The sequence below is a fragment of the Chelonia mydas genome, chromosome 10 (assembly GCF_015237465.2).
Source record: "Chelonia mydas isolate rCheMyd1 chromosome 10, rCheMyd1.pri.v2, whole genome shotgun sequence".
Taxonomy (NCBI): domain Eukaryota; kingdom Metazoa; phylum Chordata; order Testudines; family Cheloniidae; genus Chelonia; species Chelonia mydas.
The window spans coordinates 20,293,358-20,313,697 of NC_051250.2; the positions used below are offsets into that span (position 1 = coordinate 20,293,358).

Below are 20,340 nucleotides of genomic sequence, written 5' to 3' on the forward strand. Positions count from 1 at the left end.
AAGGGAGAATGTGCTTCCAAGGCTTTTCCACCTGGTATATCTATTTTAGAAAAGCAATCTTTCTAAACAGTTGAATCTGCATCTCCATTTCTACTTTTCTGTGGCAGACTGTTCTGCATGGCCTCACGTTCTAAATCTGTAGTTTGAGAGAGTGACAAGTGTCTACTATACTGAAAAAAGCCTCTTGTTTTGAGGGAACTATTGGGAAGCCAAGTCTCTTCTTGTTACAGGCAGAGTGTACTTCCAAGCCACTTGCAAAACATTTGCAATATGAAGTGCTTTTTATGCCATGTTGAGTGAAATTATCTAGACGCTTTATTACACAAGGGTTTTCTGTATTCACTTCCTTGACAAAGTTAAATTCTGTTTCTTCTGTATAAATGCTTCTATTGAATTAATGAGATTGAATGAACTCAAAAGGGGTGGCTGATTTATATCTTTGTTTGAAATTCAAGCTGTTACAATCCTTTTCTATTTCAGACCTTAACTAAATCTTTTAGTGTCATTAGTGGCAGCAAAATAGTGGGACATTTAAATATTTGCTTCTCTCCAATTGAAAATAATGAGGACGTAGAAGATAAACTTTGAAAAATAGAATAAAAATGGGTAACTTACACTTTACTGCATTTTTCTCAATTAGCAGCTGTACATTGATAATTACATTCTGAATATTATTTTTTACAAAGTGGGCTGTCAGTCTCTTTCACTAGTACAGTCAGTTTCAAGTTCTGAATTAATTATTTATTTGTTCAGCAGTAAATACTTGGACCATAGGAAAAAATAGAATAAAATAACTCGTATGTAAAGTAAACCACTGCTGCATTTCTTTGTTTATAGTCCACCCTCAATTATTAACCAGCTATACTTTTGGCATGCAAGCCACGGTCAGATCTATGATGATGGTGGATATGTGGTTAGAGATGCCTAATATAGACAGAAAGTAATGTAGAAGCTGTGGGTAATAAATTATTTAATATATTGTAGTGATTGGCCTATATTTCACTTGGCCACACATTCCCCTCATGCTGGAAAACTAGTTTTCCTATTGCAGTGTTCATAGAATCATAGAATCATAGAATATCAGGGTTGGAAGGGACCCCAGAAGGTCATCTAGTCCAACCCCCTGCTCGAAGCAGGACCAATTCCCAGTTAAATCATCCCAGGCAGGGCTTTGTCAAGCATGACCTTAAAAACCTCTAAGGAAGGAGATTCTACCACCTCCCTAGGTAACGCATTCCAGTGTTTCACCACCCTCTTAGTGAAAAAGTTTTTCCTAATATCCAATCTAAACCTCCCCCATTGCAATCTGAGACCATTACTCCTCGTTCTGTCATCTGCTACCATTGAGAACAGTCTAGAGCCATCCTCTTTGGAACCCCCTTTCAGGTAGTTGAAAGCAGCTATCAAATCCCCCCTCATTCTTCTCTTCTGCAGACGAAACAATCCCAGTTCCCTCAGCCTCTCCTCATAAGTGATGTGCTCTAGACCCCTAATCATTTTTGTTGCCCTTCGCTGGACTCTCTCCAATTTATCCACATCCTTCCTGTAGTGTGGGGCCCAAAACTGGACACAGTACTCCACATGAGGCCTCACCAGTGTCGAATAGAGGGGAACGATCACGTCCCTCGATCTGCTCGCTATGCCCCTACTTATACATCCCAAAATGCCATTGGCCTTCTTGGCAACAAGGGCACACTGCTGACTCATATCCAGCTTCTCGTCCACTGTCACCCCTAGGTCCTTTTCCGCAGAACTGCTGCCTAGCCATTCGGTCCCTAGTCTGTAGCGGTGCATTGGATTCTTCCATCCTAAGTGCAGGACCCTGCACTTATCCTTATTGAACCTCATCAGATTTCTTTTGGCCCAATCCTCCAATTTGTCTAGGTCCTTCTGTATCCTATCCCTCCCCTCCAGCGTATCTACCACTCCTCCCAGTTTAGTATCATCCGCAAATTTGCTGAGAGTGCAATCCACACCATCCTCCAGATCATTTATGAAGATATTGAACAAAACCGGCCCCAGGACCAACCCCTGGGGCACTCCACTTGACACCGGCTGCCAACTAGACATGGAGCCATTGATCACTACCCGTTGAGCCCGACAATCTAGCCAGCTTTCTACCCACCTTACAGTGCATTCATCCAGCCCATACTTCCTTAACTTGCTGACAAGAATACTGTGGGAGACCGTGTCAAAAGCTTTGCTAAAGTCAAGAAACAATACATCCACTGCTTTCCCTTCATCCACAGAACCAGTAATCTCATCATAAAAGGCGATTAGATTAGTCAGGCATGACCTTCCCTTGGTGAATCCATGCTGACTGTTCCTGATCACTTTCCTCTCATGTAAGTGCTTCAGGATTGATTCTTTGAGGACCTGCTCCATGATTTTTCCAGGGACTGAGGTGAGGCTGACTGGCCTGTAGTTCCCAGGATCCTCCTTCTTCCCTTTTTTAAAGATTGGCACTACATTAGCCTTTTTCCAGTCATCCGGGACTTCCCCCGTTCGCCACGAGTTTTCAAAGATAATGGCCAAGGGCTCTGCAATCACAGCCGCCAATTCCTTCAGCACTCTCGGATGCAACTCGTCCGGCCCCATGGACTTGTGCACGTCCAGCTTTTCTAAATAGTCCCTAACCACCTCTATCTCCACAGAGGGCTGGCCATCTCTTCCCCATTTTGTGATGCCCAGCGCAGCAGTCTGGGAGCTGACCTTGTTAGTGAAAACAGAGGCAAAAAAAGCATTGAGTACATTAGCTTTTTCCACATCCTCTGTCACTAGGGTGCCTCCCTCATTCAGTTAGGGGCCCACACTTTCCTTGGCTTTCTTCTTGTTGCCAACATACCTGAAGAAACCCTTCTTGTTACTCTTGACATCTCTTGCTAGCTGCAGCTCCAGGTGCGATTTGGCCCTCCTGATATCTTTCCTACATGCCCGAGCAATATTTTTATACTCTTCCCTGGTCATATGTCCAACCTTCCACTTCTTGTAAGCTTCTTTTTTATGTTTAAGATCCGCTAGGATTTCACTATTAAGCCAAGCTGGTCGCCTGCCATATTTACTATTCTTTCGACTCATCGGGATGGTTTGTCCCTGTAACCTCAACAGGGATTCCTTGAAATACAGCCAGCTCTCCTGGACTCCCTTCCCCTTCATGTTAGTCCCCCAGGGGATCCTGGCCATCTGTTCCCTGAGGGAGTCGAAGTCTGCTTTCCTGAAGCCCAGGGTCTGTATCCTGCTGCTTACCTTTCTTCCCTGTGTCAGGATCCTGAACTCAACCAACTCATGGTCACTGCCTCCCAGATTCCCATCCACTTTTGCTTCCCCCACTAATTCTACCCGGTTTGTGAGCAGCAGGTCAAGAAAAGCACCCCCCCAGTTGGCTCCCCTAGCACTTGCGCCAGGAAATTGTCCCCTACGCTTTCCAAAAACTTCCTGGATTGTCTATGCACCGCTGTATTGCTCTCCCAGCAGATATCAGGAAAATTAAAGTCACCCATGAGAATCAGGGCGTGCGATCTAGTAGCTTCCATGAGTTGCCGGAAGAAAGCCGCATCCACCTCATCCCCCTGGTCCGGTGGTCTATAGCAGACTCCCACCACTACATCACTCTTGTTGCACACACTTCTAAACTTAATCCAGAGACACTCAGGTTTTTCCACAGTTTCGTACCGGAGCTCTGAGCAGTCATACTGCTCCCTTACATACAGTGCTACTCCCCCACCTTTTCTGCCCTGCCTGTCCTTCCTGAACAGTTTATAACCATTCATGACTGTACTCCAGTCATGTGAGTTATCCCACCAAGTCTCTGTTATTCCAATCACGTCATAGTTCCTTGACATCACCAGGACCTCCAGTTCTCCCTGCTTGTTTCCAAGGCTTTGTGCATTTGTATATAAGCACTTGAGATAACCTGTTGATCACCCCTCATTCCCAGTATGAGGCAGGAGCCCTCCCCTCACAGACATTCCCGCCTGTGCTTCCTCCCGGTATCCCGCTTTCCCACTTACCTCAGGGCTTTGGTCTCCTTCCCCCGGTGAACCTAGTTTAAAGCCCTCCTCACTAGGTTAGCCAGCCTGCTGGCAAAGATGCTCTTCCCTCTCTTCGTAAGATGGAGCCCGTCTCTGCCCAGCACTCCTCCTTCATGGAACACCATCCCATGGTCAAAGAATCCAAAGCCTTCTCTCCGACACCCCTGCGTAGCCATTCGTTGACTTCCACAATTCGACGGTCCCTACCCAGGCCTTTTCCTTCCACGGGGAGGATGGACGAGAACACCACTTGCGCCTCCAACTCCTTTATCCTTCTTCCCAGAGCCACGTAGTCCGCAGTGATCCGCTCAAGGTCATTCTTGGCAGTATCATTGGTGCCCACGTGGAGAAGCAGGAAGGGGTAGCGATCCGAGGGCTTGATGAGTCTCGGCAGTCTCTCCGTCACATCGCGAATCTTAGCCCCTGGCAAGCAGCAGACTTCTCGGTTTTCCCGGTCAGGGCGGCAGATAGATGACTCAGTCCCCCGGAGGAGAGAGTCCCCGACCACCACCACCACCCGCCTTCTCCTCTTGGGAGAGGTGGTCGTGGAACCCCCAACCTCAGGACATCGCATCTCATGCCTTCCAACCAGCGGAGTCTCCTTCTGCTTTCTCCCCCCAGACATATCATCTGGTCCACTCTCCGCAATGGTGCCTGTGGAGAGAACATACTAACACTGACGTATGTGTTAGATACTACCTTTGTGGTAATTCTCTTTACAGGATTTTAGTTTCTGCTTTTAGTTTTGAAGATAAAACATAGTAATATTTATGAATGTTTATTTTTATCATTTGTTTCATGTGTGAAATGGGTTATCTTCTTTTATATTTGGTAATGTACTAATATTTTTCTCTTACTGTTGTACCTGCAGGGAGAATGAAGTGCTGAAAGTACAACTCAAGAAGTATGTAGGAGCTGTCCAGATGCTGAAAAGAGAAGGTCAAACAGCAGAAGGTAAGGAGAAAATGAGGAAAGAAATCTGTACAGGGAAGACACATAGCATATACCATTCCATCATTATTGACAAAAAGATTGCTATCCATTAGTGAAGAATATATTGATTATGAGACATCGTAGAAAATATTTTTGAAAAAAAAAGGCAGCCATGCATTAGTATAAAATGTTTTGGCTAATAATAATGTAGAAAGAGGCGAGCTGTTACAATTGTTTGAGTATTTTAGTTAACTAAAATTTTTGTGTTTTGCTAAGCTGGTGAGGTACACAATCCACAGATCCCAAGATTAGGTGTCTTTTTTGTTCCATTATTATTTATACTACTGTAGTGCCCAAAGCATGGTAGGTGGTGTTTAGACTTATAGGAAGACACAGTCCTCTTAAGAGCTGACAGTTAACTACATCTCTGTCTAAAGTGGTCATCATTTCTACAGCTGAGTTAAGTACTGTCTGAAAATGCTTTTTGTTTAATGCTTATTTGTGACTTTGTGCTGTAGAAAATGAAAAACTAACTTGTACAACTAAAAAAGTTTAAAAGAGCACCTTGGAGAGTGCTTCAGCTGCAAATCCAGAGCAAAAGGACAGTGCTTAAGACACTTAATTTTCTTTTTTGTCAGGGACTGTCTTTGTTATATTGTTACAGTGCATAGTACAATAGAGTCCAGGTTCATGATGAGAGCTCCTAAACTCTAATAATAATGAGGAAGAAATCCTTAAGTGGCATCTCCCAATCTGGGAGATGCTGCAAGACATCCTCACTACAAGAATAGGTCTAGGTTACTTCTCCTTGACAAGACAATTTTTCTCAATTAGGAATATAGATAAAAATGTTGTCTTCCTCTTTTCAAGGAGAGGAGCGTCAAGATCTCGACAGAGTTTTAGAATTATATTTATATATAAGGTGATGGCACACTTTTGAGGTATGTTTATATGAACTTGTGCCCATTATGTTGACAGAGGAATGGTTGTAAAGAAAGATGATTGTCTAGATTGCTGTTGATGATTCAGCTTGGGAGTAGAGAGTAAGTGTTTTCTATTTCAGATATTTGGGAAGTGCTCATAGTACTATGCTGGAGACCATTTAAATACCTAAATAATTGCCAAACTAGGGAATATTTTTTGGTAGACCAAAAAATGTATGATACAGTAGAACATTGATGTTTACATACACTAATCTTATGAGTGACCAGTTAAATGAACCATTTTTTTCCTAAAATTGATGCCAGTGAAGAACACATTGACATCCTTTCACATTCTGATGCCTTCAATGCACTGGACATCATCTTGAAGGACAAGACAGTGATGCAGTGCATCATACTGTCACGTATGCATCATGCCTACTGTAATTTTGAGATATTCAATATTTCAGATTTTTGTTTTGTTTTATGAACTCCTCAGTCCCCAGTTGGTGCCTATAATAAAGACTCTACTGTCGTTAGAATGGGGCAGGTTTCATCTCCAGCAAGTTAACATGTTTGTAAGCTTAGTTCCTCTGATGTTATCAGTGTTCAGTAAGACCCTATTTTATTTTGAATTAAGCAAATTGTGGCTAATGAGGAGATCAGGGTGTTTTTAAACATTGTGTTGTTTTTGTTTCCAGTCATCCTCCTTCTAGTGGCACACAAAATTCCTCAGTCTATTTGGCCCTTGATAGAATGTGGGCGAGATTGGTGTGGGAGTCAGCATTTATCTCTTTATAACAGGGGTAGGCAACCTATGCCACGCATGCCAAAGGCAGCACGCGAACTGATTTTCAGTGCACACACCCTGACTGGGTCCTGGCCACCAGTCCGGGGGGCTCTGCATTTTAATTTAATTTTAAATGAAGGTTCTTAAACATTTTAAAAACCTTATTTACTTTACATACAACAATAGTTTAGTTATGTATTATAGACTTATAGAAAGAGACCTTCTAAAAACCTTAAAATGTATTACTGGCACGTGAAACCTTAAATTAGGGTGAATAAATGAAGACTCGGCACATCACTTCTGAAAGGTTGCCGACCCCTGCTTTATCATATCCTTAAAAATGTGTGAGTGTGCCAGTACTAGATCTAACTTGCATTAAGAGGAATTAAGCTCAGAAGTGTGGCTTTGATGAAAGGTTTAATAGTAAGGTAAAATGGATACCTAGAAGATTACACTTTTGTTGGTAAAGTAGTTTCATCCTCCAGTAGATCTGCTGTGCTTACACCTTTAAATAACTCATAGAGGTTGATTGTGAAGCTTCTCCCATTTGTCACATGTATATCATATATTGTTCTATAAAGGGACATTTGGAGAAGCTGAGATTTGTTTGATTTTTTGAGTGTCCTGTGTGGAACTGAAAATTAGATTCCTTTGCAGTGTAGTATAAGACTGGGAAAAAAATGTCTGGCTTTTTTAATTGAAACTTTTTTTTATTGGAGAACTAAAGTAGCAGGGGAAAAATTCTTGACAGGCAGTAAAAACCTTTTCAGTGCTCTTTTAAGTACTTTAAATATGGAAGTATTTTCCATTGACATACACAACTTGAATCCTTACATTTTGAGTCTTTTTTCCTGGCATCCTTTGTGAATGAAAGAATTTGATTACTCTTGTAGTGAAATTCTTTAAATCAATATTGTGGTGTAGTGTTTTGCAGATATCAAAGTCTAACCTTACTGGAAAAGAGGTAAATGTACAGCTACTAGGGCGGTCAATTAATCACAGTTAACTCAAAACAAATTAACTCGATTAAAAAAATTAATCATGATTAGTCAGTTTTAATTGCACTGTTTAAACAGTGATAGAATACCAATTTAAATTTCTTATAAATATTTTTGGATGTTTTTCTACATTTTCAAATATATTGATTTCAATTGCAACACAAAATACAAAGTGTACTGTGCTCACTTTATATTATTTTTATTACAAATATTTACACTGTAAAAAAGATAAAAAGAAATAGTATTTTTTCAGTTCACCTCATACAAGTACGATAGTGCCACTTACAAATGTAGAATTTCTTTTACATACCTGCACTCAAAAACAAAATAATGTAAAACTTTAGAGCCTACACATCCACTTAGTCCTATTTTCTTGTTCAGCCAGTTGCTAAGACAGACAAGTTTACGAGAGATAATGCTGCCCACTACCTTACTACTTTACAATGTCACTTGAAAGTGAGAACAGGCGTTGGCATGGCACTGTTGTGCTCGGCGTTGCAAGATAGTTACATGTCAGATATGCTAATCATTCGTGTGCCCCTTCATGCTTCAACCTGTAGATTGTATCTTTTGTTTATCTTTTTTTACAGTGCAAATATTTGTAATAAAAATAATATAAAGTGAGCACTCTATACATTGTGTTCTGCATTGTAATTGAAATCAATATTCTTAAAAATGTAGACAACATCCAAAAATATTTATTATACATTTAAATTGTTATTCTGTTGTTTAACAGTGTGATTAAAACTGCAATTAATCATGATTAATTTTTTTAATCATTTGACAGCCCTAACAACTATATTCATTCTAAGCTAGGAATTACTTGAAAAATGATCAAATGAAATGGAAGATCCTGTATTTATTAAACAGTCTACAAATAAAATCTGTTCGTGTTATGGTTATTGATTGAAATATTATAATAACCTGTTTCAGAAGTATTTTCCCATAATTATTTCAGGAAAGTGAGTCAGAAAAAATCCTATTCTAATGTTTGTAATTCTCAGTATCCATGTGAATAATTAATAGATAGTGCTTCTATAAAGTTTGGTAAGGCTGGATGTGGGTTGTGCATTTAAGGTGTTCTGTGAATCAACTGGTAAACTTTGGACAATGCTTACAGTTTTGGTAACCTCTTAGCATACATTTCTTCTTTGAGTAGTGTCCCTGTGGGTGCTCCACTTGAGGTGTGTCTGCATCCTTGCTCTTCTGATTGGAGATCTTTGGTAGCAGTGTCCGTTCAGCCTATGCATGCTCTTTCCCTCCCTTGTGTTGTGCCTCCAGGCTAATTAGCATTGTATGGGCGAGCCACCTTTAATTCGTTTTTAACTGCTCCTGGCTAGAGATGGAGCAATTAGCACTCTGATTCCAACACTATCTTTGGCTCCACAGTGTTATCATCCATAACAGACTTGACTCTGAAGCCCCAACCTCCCATTGGGGATACTGCTCGGGGAGTCACCTACAATGGAGCACCCAGAGGGACGCTACTTGAAGAAGAAGAGGAAGTTATTCACCTTGTTCAGTAACTGTGGTCTTTGAGATGTGTGTCCCTATGTGTGCTCTACAACCCACCCTCCTCCCCTCTACTTCAGAGTTCTCGATGGAGTCTTTGCAGTAGAAACTGAGGGTGATTTGCCCATGCAATGCTAATTAGCCTCGAGGCACAACACGAGGGAGGGAAAGAGTATGCGCTGGCCGAATGGATGGATACTGCTACCAAAGATCTCTGATCAGAAGCGCAGGGATGTAGATACAATCATAGGGGGACACATCTCAAAGACCATCGTTACTACACAAGGTGAGTAACTTCCTTTTCTCCTTTGTAATTTTTCTGGTGGTCCCACTGAGAAGTTAGGCCACATTCCCAGTGTTTGTGACCTGAATGTGCATCACTAAGGAAAATCTTGTTGAGATATTAGCATTAAATTGTGATATGACTGGAATAACCTGGCTAGAAAATAGTAGGCCCTGAAGCTCATGCTTCATAGCTTCAGCTAGTCTCCTGTCGGGGGGTCAAGAAAGGATTTCCTCTCCTCTCCTGCCTCCAATGTATTCTGGGGTTTTTTGGTCTTCTTCATCTTAAGCATCAGAGAGGGCCACAGCTAGAGATGGGACACTGGACAGGATGGGCCAGTGCTCTGAGGTGGCACTGAGAATTCTCTCTCTCCTGTGCTTAGCTGGCTGGTTCTTGCTCACATGCTCAGGGGCTAACTGATCACCATATGTGGGGTTGAGAAGGAATTTTCCCCAAGGTCAGATTGGCAGTTACCTTGTTTTTTGGTGGTTGTTGTTTTTTGTCTTATTCTGCAGCATGGAGTACAGGTCACTTGCCAGGATTATCTGGGTATATCTCACTTAATCAGTTCCCTACGATTGCAGGGGCCTTGGTACACCTCAGTTCCTCCTTTCCTCGAAAAGTGTTTTCGTCACAGCTAATGCTGATCACATACTACCCTCTATTCTCTGTCATCATCGGATTGAGGAATACTGTGAGGCTGAGAGCTTGGAGTACAGGGCAGGAGAGGTCTTAAATCTTCTTAAAGCAAAATAATTGCTATAGGGAGGTAGTAAATTGCAGCTGCAGTGGTAAATGACAAAAAAAAAAAAAGTATGAAAGGTTAACTCATATAATGCAAATCATGGGGACAGAAATATGTCCTCCTTCCCAAGTGACTTGACCACAGTTCTATTTGCTAGCATCAAGAGTTGTTGCTGTAATTCAATCTCTTGCAGTTCTACACCACGCAGAAGAAATCTTTGCCCTTGTAGAGGCTAAGCAGCATTCTGGAGCTGAGTTATTGCATCTATCCTTTGATCCCACATTCGGTAGTTTTTTTTTTTTTAAAGGCATTCGCTGAAACCAGTATGCCACCAATGACATGTTAAAACTTTGGCAAAAAAGTACTTGCACTGTTGCAACTCTTTCACCTGTTTTAAGGCACTTTTAAATATGGGCTTAAATCATATCATACCTAAAAAGTTGGTCCATGTTCTCTATTAGTGTTAATTGACACAGCTTCATTGCTGTCAGTGAATGGAAGAATGAAAACCAGTAGCTTATCTGCGGGTCAAAAATGTTTTGTCCAGTCCACACTGACCAGCAAAAGCTTGTTACCCAAAACTGTTTTCAAGACCCAACCTCTAAAGTTGTTTCAGGAGAGACGATGCCTACAACAGGCACCTAGGGTGGTAATAAAAAACGTATTTTCTACAGCAATATCTCTGTGAATATATTCAGCAATATCTCCTGACTTGAAAAAAAATCTGCCCAGTTGTGAAGGTGGGGAATGTTTTATCTGATTATTTTCTGCTCTGAATATCTTGTTATGAAACACATTTTCTGAGGTCCTCTTGGCCACCTTCACCGTTTTGAAAGAATTGTGGTCTGGACTCTGCAGTTCATTCAACTGTATGTTTCCTGGTTGAACTTACCTCATTTTGGGACTAAAATATTAAGATTTGTACAGATACTAATGCTTACTAGGGCTCTGTAATACAATGGTGTAATATTGAACATCTTAAACCAGAGTGAGGTTAATGATCAGTTGAACAGAAGCAACAAAACGAGTAATACCATTTTTGGTCCCATTAATGCATGTGGCTTTTCCCTCACTTCTCTCCTTAGTCCCGATCTGTTACAATGGTGGTGATGGGGAGTGGCTGTACTAGCTGCCCCACCAAGCTCTAAGATCCGTGTAAACAACCTATTTGGAAAGTGATTTGTTTGTATAATAGAAATGTATGCATTATCAAGAAGTGCAACAATCACTTGTAATTTGAAGTGAAAGGCCCCTTTTCCATATGGAATTATTTTCCCTTTATGGAAAATATCTTAACTTGAGGGGGAGAAACCCTGTTAGGTGATGGGTATTGTAATTTTCCTATGCTTTGTTGATGGGCATGGTATAGATGGCTCAAGCTATGTAATTTGATATTTCACTTTCACTGGCGAAATCTCATTTACCAGAATTTTATAATAATTTATTTAAAGGTCTTCTAACTTCTGGTTGTGGGAATATAGTGTCACATCCACATTCCCTGGCAGTGGAAGAGCTTGACCTTCCAGTTCATGCTTCACAGAAGTGAGCGTATAAAACACCATTATCTTAAATCCTGTCAGAATTATTGCTTATCTATTTCATGACAGTCAATCTATTGTTCTTTATACAGAATAGTCAACTAGAAAGTTTTGCTGTAATATTTACACATCACCTATTGCAGTGTGGAACCTATTAATAATTCATTTAATCTTTGGAACTGTAAATAATATAGTACATGTCATTGCAAAAAATTCCAGTTTCTTAAAGTAATTGTTGTGGTTAATTTTACACTTCAGAGCCAAATTCAAGATCTGTTTGATTCCTGGATACAGACAGGTTTGGACAATTGCTTTACTGTCAAAAGAGCTGTATTCTGACTTGAGCGAGGTCCCATGAAGCACTCCTTGTACCAGGCAAAGTGTGGGGCAGAGGAGGGAACATGTTCTGCTAAAATGCTCTGACCACATTACTTGATGTCTGTTTAGACTTCTGATTATCTTTATTCTGTAGAAAGCTGGAATGAGAACATTGTCCATTTAAAATTGCAGTTGAATCATGAAGCTATTACACAAAATTTTATATATTTTCAAGGAGTTATTCTGATATTTCAGCCTGTTTCTTAAATTTGCCTCCCATTTTGGGGCTGACACTATTTTAGAATTGATCTTTGACAGAGTTAGACTATAGTGTGAAACAGTAAATTCTAAGACCAAAATGACTGAAGTTGAAGGTATTTTTCCTCCTACATACCGTTAGTAAATGGAAATATTCAAGAGGTGTATTGTTTAAATGTGTTCACAACCCACCCTTCTTTCCCCACTGCTGTTGAGTCTAATAACCTGAACTTGCAGGATCTAAGGGTTGGTTAGGCTCCAGCTTAGCCCCCTTTATACCTTCAAGGAGGGGAGGGGATTGAGGCCATCAAGAGCAGGTGTAACCAATTGACATTGCTGACTAAAGCATTCTACTCTCCGGGGCAAACACCTCAGAAGTGGAACAAATGTAAAAAACACATCTTGAAGAATTCCAGGTTAAAGATAAGTAACTTTCCTTTCTGTGTTTTTTTTAATTAATTTATATTCTTTTGTTTTAGAGATTATCTATCCCAAGCCCCTCTTTTGATTTTGGAGAATGAAGTTCACAGAACAAAAACAATATGAGCAGCAGTAGTTCTTGTTTCCCCCTTTCTGAAAGAACCAGCTCTAAGGATGAAAAGATAGTTTAGTCTCTGTGCCCATTATCCCTGGTGGCTCTTCTGACCCTGCCAAAGGTACCAGTTAGTTTTGCAGTTTGGACAGTTGTCCACAAGGGTCTGGATTGAGACCTACCACTGAGATGATTTTCTGTGCGAGTACATCACCAAACTGTCATTAAATAGTAACAGCTTTTGATCATTACTGTCCTGTGTTGAACTGTAGGATGAAAATTTCATTTCTAAAATCTGCCAGTTAACGTGAGATTGGACCATATCATTTTTTTTTTTTTTTTTTTGCGGGGCAGGGAGTGTAAGTAATTCAGCATCTCTGGTGCACGCTGTACTACTACTATTTCTGAGATAAATATTTAACCTAATAGACTTTGTATGAAAACTAAGATTTACATTTCCCTTGCGGAAGTGATTCAGCCTTCTTAGTGCTGCTCTGAAAGATTAATTACTATACCTGTATGAAGTTCAAAAACCATATTCTTCCATAAAAAGGGAATGTTGTTTGCAATTATATACAATTTTTATTTCTGACATTATTTGAATGTAATGATTCATATTAAGAATTATTCATGAAAACGATCTTTTAAGTATCTTATAATAGCAGAAATTATCCTTCATTAGATACTGACAGTTTCTGTGATGAGTGTAATTATGAAAAAAAAATTGCAGAAAAAAGCTAGCCTGTGTTAAAATTACGCAAATTAGTGAGTGATAAGAATAGAAACTGCGTAGGATGGTCAAATTTTATAGGAGAAAATGGGGGTGGGGAACAGTAGCAACATTTCTAAAAATAAATAATTTTGTGTTGTACATTTGTAAGTGTATTTCCTCAATCTATGCTAAGTTTCCCATAATTGTCATCAGTAATACTCAAAATAAATTTTAGCTACATGCATTGTTCCCAATAATTTTCCCTACACACTAGGCTATTCTTACAAAATAAGTGTTTTTTGTTAGCTGTCATTGATTATTTATGTAAGGATCTTTGTAGTAATACAGATCTGATTCAGGAAGGTACTTTAAGTAGGTGCATAACTTTATACATGTAAATAGTCCTGGAAGTCAGTGGGACTACTCAAGCGCCTAAAGGTACGAATATGATATAGATCATAATCCTCAGTCTACATGTGAATTTCACCTGTGGTATTTTCCTTCATTGTCACAAGACTTCACACCATCCATTCTTTCTAGAAATGGGTTTTCCATGTAATGAACTTTTTCCATGGGGTTGAGGAAGGAGAGTCATGTTGGAAACAGGTGGAAACTGGTGAACTCTAGGATAAACAAAACTCATAGTATAATCTTCAACTTCATCACTTCAACATTGGGTTGTGGCAGCCATTTTCTGGAGATCTTCCAAAGGCTACAGTGCCAATTATGTGATAGGGGGTCAGGAGTCCCAGAACTCACAAATACAAGAATGGCTGTGGAATGTGCTTGGTGTGGATATATTAAAATGTTTTTCCAACAGTGGAGTTGTAGTGTGTATATACTGCACTGGTGCAAAGACTGGTGATATGATCAAACCTGGAGATCTAAACTTGTCTAATGTAAAGAGGCCAGTGAGTCTGCAGAAAGACAGAAACAATAGCTCCAAGGAGCAGGAGCTCGGTGATGAGGTAACTCTGAAGCCTAATGATTTAAATGTCAATACTAAGTATTTTATGGCTGCTCATTTTAGTAGAAACACCGAGGTATTCTAGAATTGTCAGTGGACTTTGGAATAGTAAGTGGAATTTAGTAAGAATATTACTTTTTTTTTGTCGGTCTTTTCCCTGGAGTCACAGTATTGTGGCAAGATCTTCATTGCTAATTCTTTTATGTGTGTTCTGTGTGTAAATTAGAGGTCATTCTCCAGTGTTGTCAAGTCAGCTTCTTTTAAAAGGACTAAAATTCACTTAAAATAAAACAGAGATGTAGAAATGGGTTCTGTAGGTTTCTGGGAAGGTAAAAGTATATCTCAAGTAATTTTTTTGTATTCAGTTTCCTTAGGCTATGATATAGCAAAGAATAAACATGCTTTTTCAGAAAAATATGATTATAATATGGATTATTAAAACCCATTTGTATTGCTTAGTAAGCATTCTAGTAATTGGATATAGTTAAATTAAACAGTTTATAGTTTCTGTGTCTAGAATTATAAGGTTATAATGTGTTTCTGGATGAGATTTGGGAAGGTGAGCTGTCAGGTTGCTATTTATTATTCCAGAACCATGGAAAAAAGAGTTGAGTAGCAAACAGACTTGGTTAATTCCTGTGTCTCTTTAGGTTAAGTAGTAGTTATTCTCACAGCATGAGTATATAATTGATTTGTTTATTTGTAACCTTAATTCTTTAATTTGAATAAAAATAGAATTTGCAGTCTGGGTCAGGCAAGCTAAGCTTTAATACATTTTTAGAGTTTTTGCATCTATGAGAATGTATACTACTGTCCCCCCCTTTAGCTTCTCTGGCCTCCACACAGACCCTCAGACTGGTGGGACAGTGGTCATGTGGATTGGGTTTGCTGAAGATTCCCTTGAATGAATGTCAGGGGCTCCTTATGTTCATTAATTAATCATAGCCTTATGTTTAACAGTTCCAAAGATTGCTCCTGTAATGAATACTCATATTTTCAATGAGTGGGGGAACTGTCTCAGTCTCCCATTCTGGGTCTGTCCACACTATGAGCTCGGGGTGTGTACACATATTCATGCTAGCTCTCATCTGAGGTCGCACACTAAAAATAGTAGTACTGCAGGAGCATGGGCAGTGGTGGCACAGCCTTGAGTATGTACCCACAGGGTTTAGGGCGAGTTTGTCCTTGGGCAACTAGCCTGTTCTGTTGCTTTGTGTGCTACCATGGCTACACTGCTATTTTTAATGTGCTAGTTTAGATGAGAGCTAACGTGAGTGTATGTACATGAGCGAGGAATCATACCCCGGCTCCAGGTGTAAAATGTAGCCTTAGGATGAGCTGAGGGGGGAGAAAAAGGTCATTGAGGTTCTCCCCCTCAGCTCATGTATTGAGCTGTTTAGGGCAGTGCAGTACGTGGTAGGGGGTTTATGTCTCCTGGAATTGTGGGATTCAGATGTGTGGCTGGTACAGAGAGACTTTATGGCAGCCTATCTATTGTATCTCACTGATGGCTCTAACCATCTCAAGGGAAGGAGCATAGCTTGGTGGAAGCCACACATTTAGGGCTGGCTGTATAGCTGTTTTCACCTTGGGATGTGCCAGCTGGTACAAAGTGGCTCACAGTTAGACTGAGAGACTACAGCCACCTTTTGCCACAAAGCTTGTATTCATTTGCCTCTGTCATTGGTTTATATTGTTGATGTTCATTTATTTAAAGAAGTTGCTGTGGCCTTTGTGCCATAATATCACTACCTTGAGAGCTGCCTTTTTTTGAATCTCCTTGGCAATATTCAGTGTTTACTGAGTTCTTTACTCCCAAATTGATTTTATATTCCCACTCATTTTATAATAATCTTTATAATGTACCTGGGAGTGACACAAGGTTTAGTTTTAGTTACTTTTGTAGTAGAAAGAAGTTGGAAAAACCTCTGTCTTTGGGGACATGCATAGATACATACTCGTATATTTGCAGCTGGTAGGTAAAAGAAACATAGGACACAATATATGTGCCTTGCTCCTCCAAGACTTAGGGAATTCACACCTTGTAAGACACTCAGCGAGACATGGACTAGGGCAGGGATGGCCAACCTGAGCCTGAGAAGGAGCCAGAATTTAACAATGTATGTTGCCAAAGAGCCACAATAATATGTCAGCAGCCCCCCATCAGCTCCCCCATCCCACTCCCAGCGCCTCGCAATCAGCTGTTTCTTGGCGTGCAGCAGGCTTGGGGGGGGAGGGGGAGGAGTGAGGGCATGGCAGGCTCAGCGAAGGGCGCAGGAAGGGATGGAGTGGGGGCAGGGCCTGTGGCAGAGCCAGGGGTTGAGCAGTGAGTACCCCCCGGCACATTGAAAAGTTGGCGCCTATAGCTCCAGCCCTGAAGTCGGTACCTATACAAGAGGCCGCATATTAACTTCTGAAGAGACGCATGTCGCTCCGGAGCCACAGATTGGCCACCCCTGGACTAGGATATGGTTCTGATCAGGGCTGTCGATTAATCGCAGTTAACTCACATGATTAACTCAAAAAAATTAATCACAGTTGAAAGAATGAATTGGCATAATCACACAGTTAAACAATAGAATACCAATTGAAATGTCTGAAATATTTTTGCATGTTTTTCTACATTTTCAAATATATTGATTTCTATTATAACACAGAATACAAAGTGTACAATGATCATTTTGGATTGCAAATATATGCGCTGTAAAATGATAAACAAAAGAAATAGTTTCAGAGTGGTAGCTGTGTTAGTCTGTATCAGCAAAAACAACAGGGAGTCCTTGTGGCACCCTGGAGACTAACAAATTTAGTGCATCTGATGAAGTGGGTTCTATCCCACAAATTTGTTGAATTTGTTAGTCTCAGAAGAAATAGTATTTTTCAATTCGCCTCATACAAGTACTGTGTTGCAGTCTCTTTATCATAGAAGTGCAATTTACAAATGTAGGGGTTTTTTTTGTTACATAACTGCACTCAAAAACAAAACTGTGTAAAACTTTAGAGCCTACAAGTTCACTCAGTCCTATTTATCATTCAGCCAATCGCTAAGACAATCAAGTTTGTTTACATTTACAGGAGATAATGCGGCCTTCTTCTTATTTACAATGTCACCTGAAAGTGAGAACAGGCACTTTTGTAGTCGGCATTGCAAGGTATTTATGTGCCGGATATGCTAACCATTCGTATGCCCCATCATGCTTCAGCCACCATTCCAGAGGACATGCTTCCATGCTGATGATGCTAGTTAAAAAACAATGTGTTAATTAAATTTGTGACTGAACTCCTGGGTGGCAGGAGGGAAAAATTGGCTGAGTGATTGGCTGAAGTAGAACTGAGTGGACTTGTAGGTTCTAAAGTTTTACATTGTTTTATTTTTGAATGCAGTTATTTTTTGTACGTAAACTTACAAATTTAGAATTAACTTTCATGATAAAGAGATTCCACTACAGTACTTGTATTAGGTGAATTGAAAAATACTATTTCTTTTGTTTTTTTACAGTGAAAATATTTGTAATCAAAAATAAATATAAAGTGAGCACTGTACACATTGTATTCTGTGTTGTAATTGAAATCATTATATTTGAAAATGTAGAAAACATCCAGAAATATTTAAATGGTATTCTATTATTGTTTAACAGCATGATTAATTGCGATTAATTTTTTTAATTGCTTGACAGCCCTCGTTCTGATGTTTCAGTGCATATGCCCATGACCTGGTTGCCTGATATCTCATGAATATTACTGCCATTGGCAGAGTTCAGCATTTAATAGTGTTTGTCCACACTGAAAGCACGTAGGACCTGAATTTGACTCTGATATTTTTCTTTTTCTGTTTTTTTACTTGAAATAATACAGTTCTTATTGGCTATCCTGACCCACTGATTCTTTGCCTAACATCCTTTTGACTATTATAAATCTTAAGTGTAGATTTATGCATAAGCTTCTTAATTGATCTATTTCTTTGAATCTGGTTCTAGGCAGAGAACAATCAAAAGGTCACCATACTAGTTGTTTCTTTAATTTAAATTAAAATGTGAATATTTGAGAAATGAAGCATTGTGTTTTAATCTTGAATGATTTCATCTCTGGGCACTGTCAGGAACCTTGGGTTAGCCAGCTCAACCTGGCTGGGCTGCAGCAGAATCACCTGATTGGCTGGGCCACCCTGTTGGCTGCAAGGAGTCCATGGGTCTGCATTTGAGCTCAGCAGCAGTAACAGGTCTCTGGCTGCTGAACACTTATGCCTGCAGCTTTGATTGCTGATCTGCTGGCCTGGTTCCAGCCCTGCTTCTGTCTGCTCCAGTCCACTCCAGCCCTGCTCCCCTGCTTGATTCCTGACTCCAACTCTGACCCTTGGTTCTGATTTGTAATTCCTGACTACTTGTTGCTGACTCCAGCTCTGACTGCCACTGCTCCAACCACTAGGCATGACTGCTCACTCCCCTGTCTGTGATAAACTGAGGACAATGAAGGATTTTTAAGAATTTTAAATAACCTGTTGAATGTTAACAGAAAATATATCTGTGGTTCTTTAGTTCAATTATTCCATTGTTCAGTTAAATACATTTTACATGTAGTTTGAGTAACTGTAATCTTGATCAGGATGCTAATGGAAACTACATGTAACTAAATAAAAGATACCAAGATCCTGAGAAGCTAATCTTTAGTGTTCTGCTTGCTTGGTACTGACTTCAGTTCTTTAGGAGGTAGATTAATAACTGATATTGATTAGACTGTATTAGTGTTCATACATGTTTATATGTTCAGAGAAGTGAAATGATTTTATATATATACACACACACACTAATGGTGTGAATGTGCCCCAAATCAGAGACTTTCAGCCAGCAGTGTCAATTGTGTCTGTGCATGCATCCTGAGTGCCCTTGTGCCCAGCACCAAAGGCATAAAAGGGTGGAGTGGGCCAACCACCATTCAGTTCTTGTCACCATTTGTGGCTTTGAGACAGATCTGCTTGCTGTCCATTCTAAATGTACCTGTGGTTCTCTCTTTCGTTCTTTGTACATATTTCCTAATCCCCAGATATAGTTAGTTTTGTCAGTTGGCACCATAGTAATAGTTTTTCCACATTAGATTTCCATTTTACCAGGAGAATCATTATTTTTCTTCCTGATACCAGGATGGCTAGTTCTGACTCAAATGTCCAGGGAGACCCATCCCCAGATACTTTTAATGGAGAGAACAATGAGACTGGCTTTGGACCGTGTGTCATATCATTCTTCCTTCCTCCCCCCCCCCCCCCCACTCAAACAACCTGACTGTCTGAGTGATCCTTTCAACATGGAGTCTACAACATCTCAGCACAGTCAGCTATGTCTTCAGGTCCGGTATTGGGAAGCTTGAACCCATTTTGGTACCTAACTTTCAGCACAAAAATGGCACATTAAAAAAGCTGACACTTGAGGTACTGTCTCAGTTTCCCTTCTCATCTCAGAGCTTGGTACTATCAACTTTTCAGGATGCTTCCTTGGCACTGTCAATATCTTGTCTGATACTGAATACTTTGATACCATTGACTCCACCATTCTCTACCCTGGCTCCACTGCTGGCCCTGCTGCACTGTACAATACTGATAGCATATATACAGTACTGGGGGATCTACAGATCTTGCAGAGCCTTAATCCCTATTACTTTCTACTGGTTTAATGCTTGCAGTATTGGGTCCACCTCTAACTGTGGTACCTAGCACTTCTACTTTAATGCACACCATTTCTCAGCCTTCAAGACTTGTTTCTTCAATAGTCTTACAGTGCTTCTTTTCATCACTGTCCTCAACAGCATCTGA

At 40.1% G+C, this 20,340-nt stretch overlaps 1 protein-coding gene across 14 annotated transcripts in view; it reads left to right on the plus strand.

The window, feature by feature from the left end:
• SNX29 (sorting nexin 29) overlaps positions 1–20,340 on the plus strand; it is a 450,561-nt gene that overhangs the window by 124,152 nt on the left and 306,069 nt on the right. For 13 of the 14 annotated variants that reach the window (XR_006284108.1, XR_006284109.1, XR_006284110.1 and 10 more), the window contains one exon: positions 4,903–4,985. Coding sequence is in view for 11 of the 14 variants with exons in the window: in XM_043523231.1 (XP_043379166.1) it covers positions 4,903–4,985 (83 nt within the window). In the remaining 3 variants the exon portion in view is untranslated. Of the gene's footprint in view, positions 1–4,902; positions 4,986–18,636; positions 18,666–20,340 lie in introns of those variants that run through there. The other variant, XM_043523236.1, reaches the window with a different exon arrangement.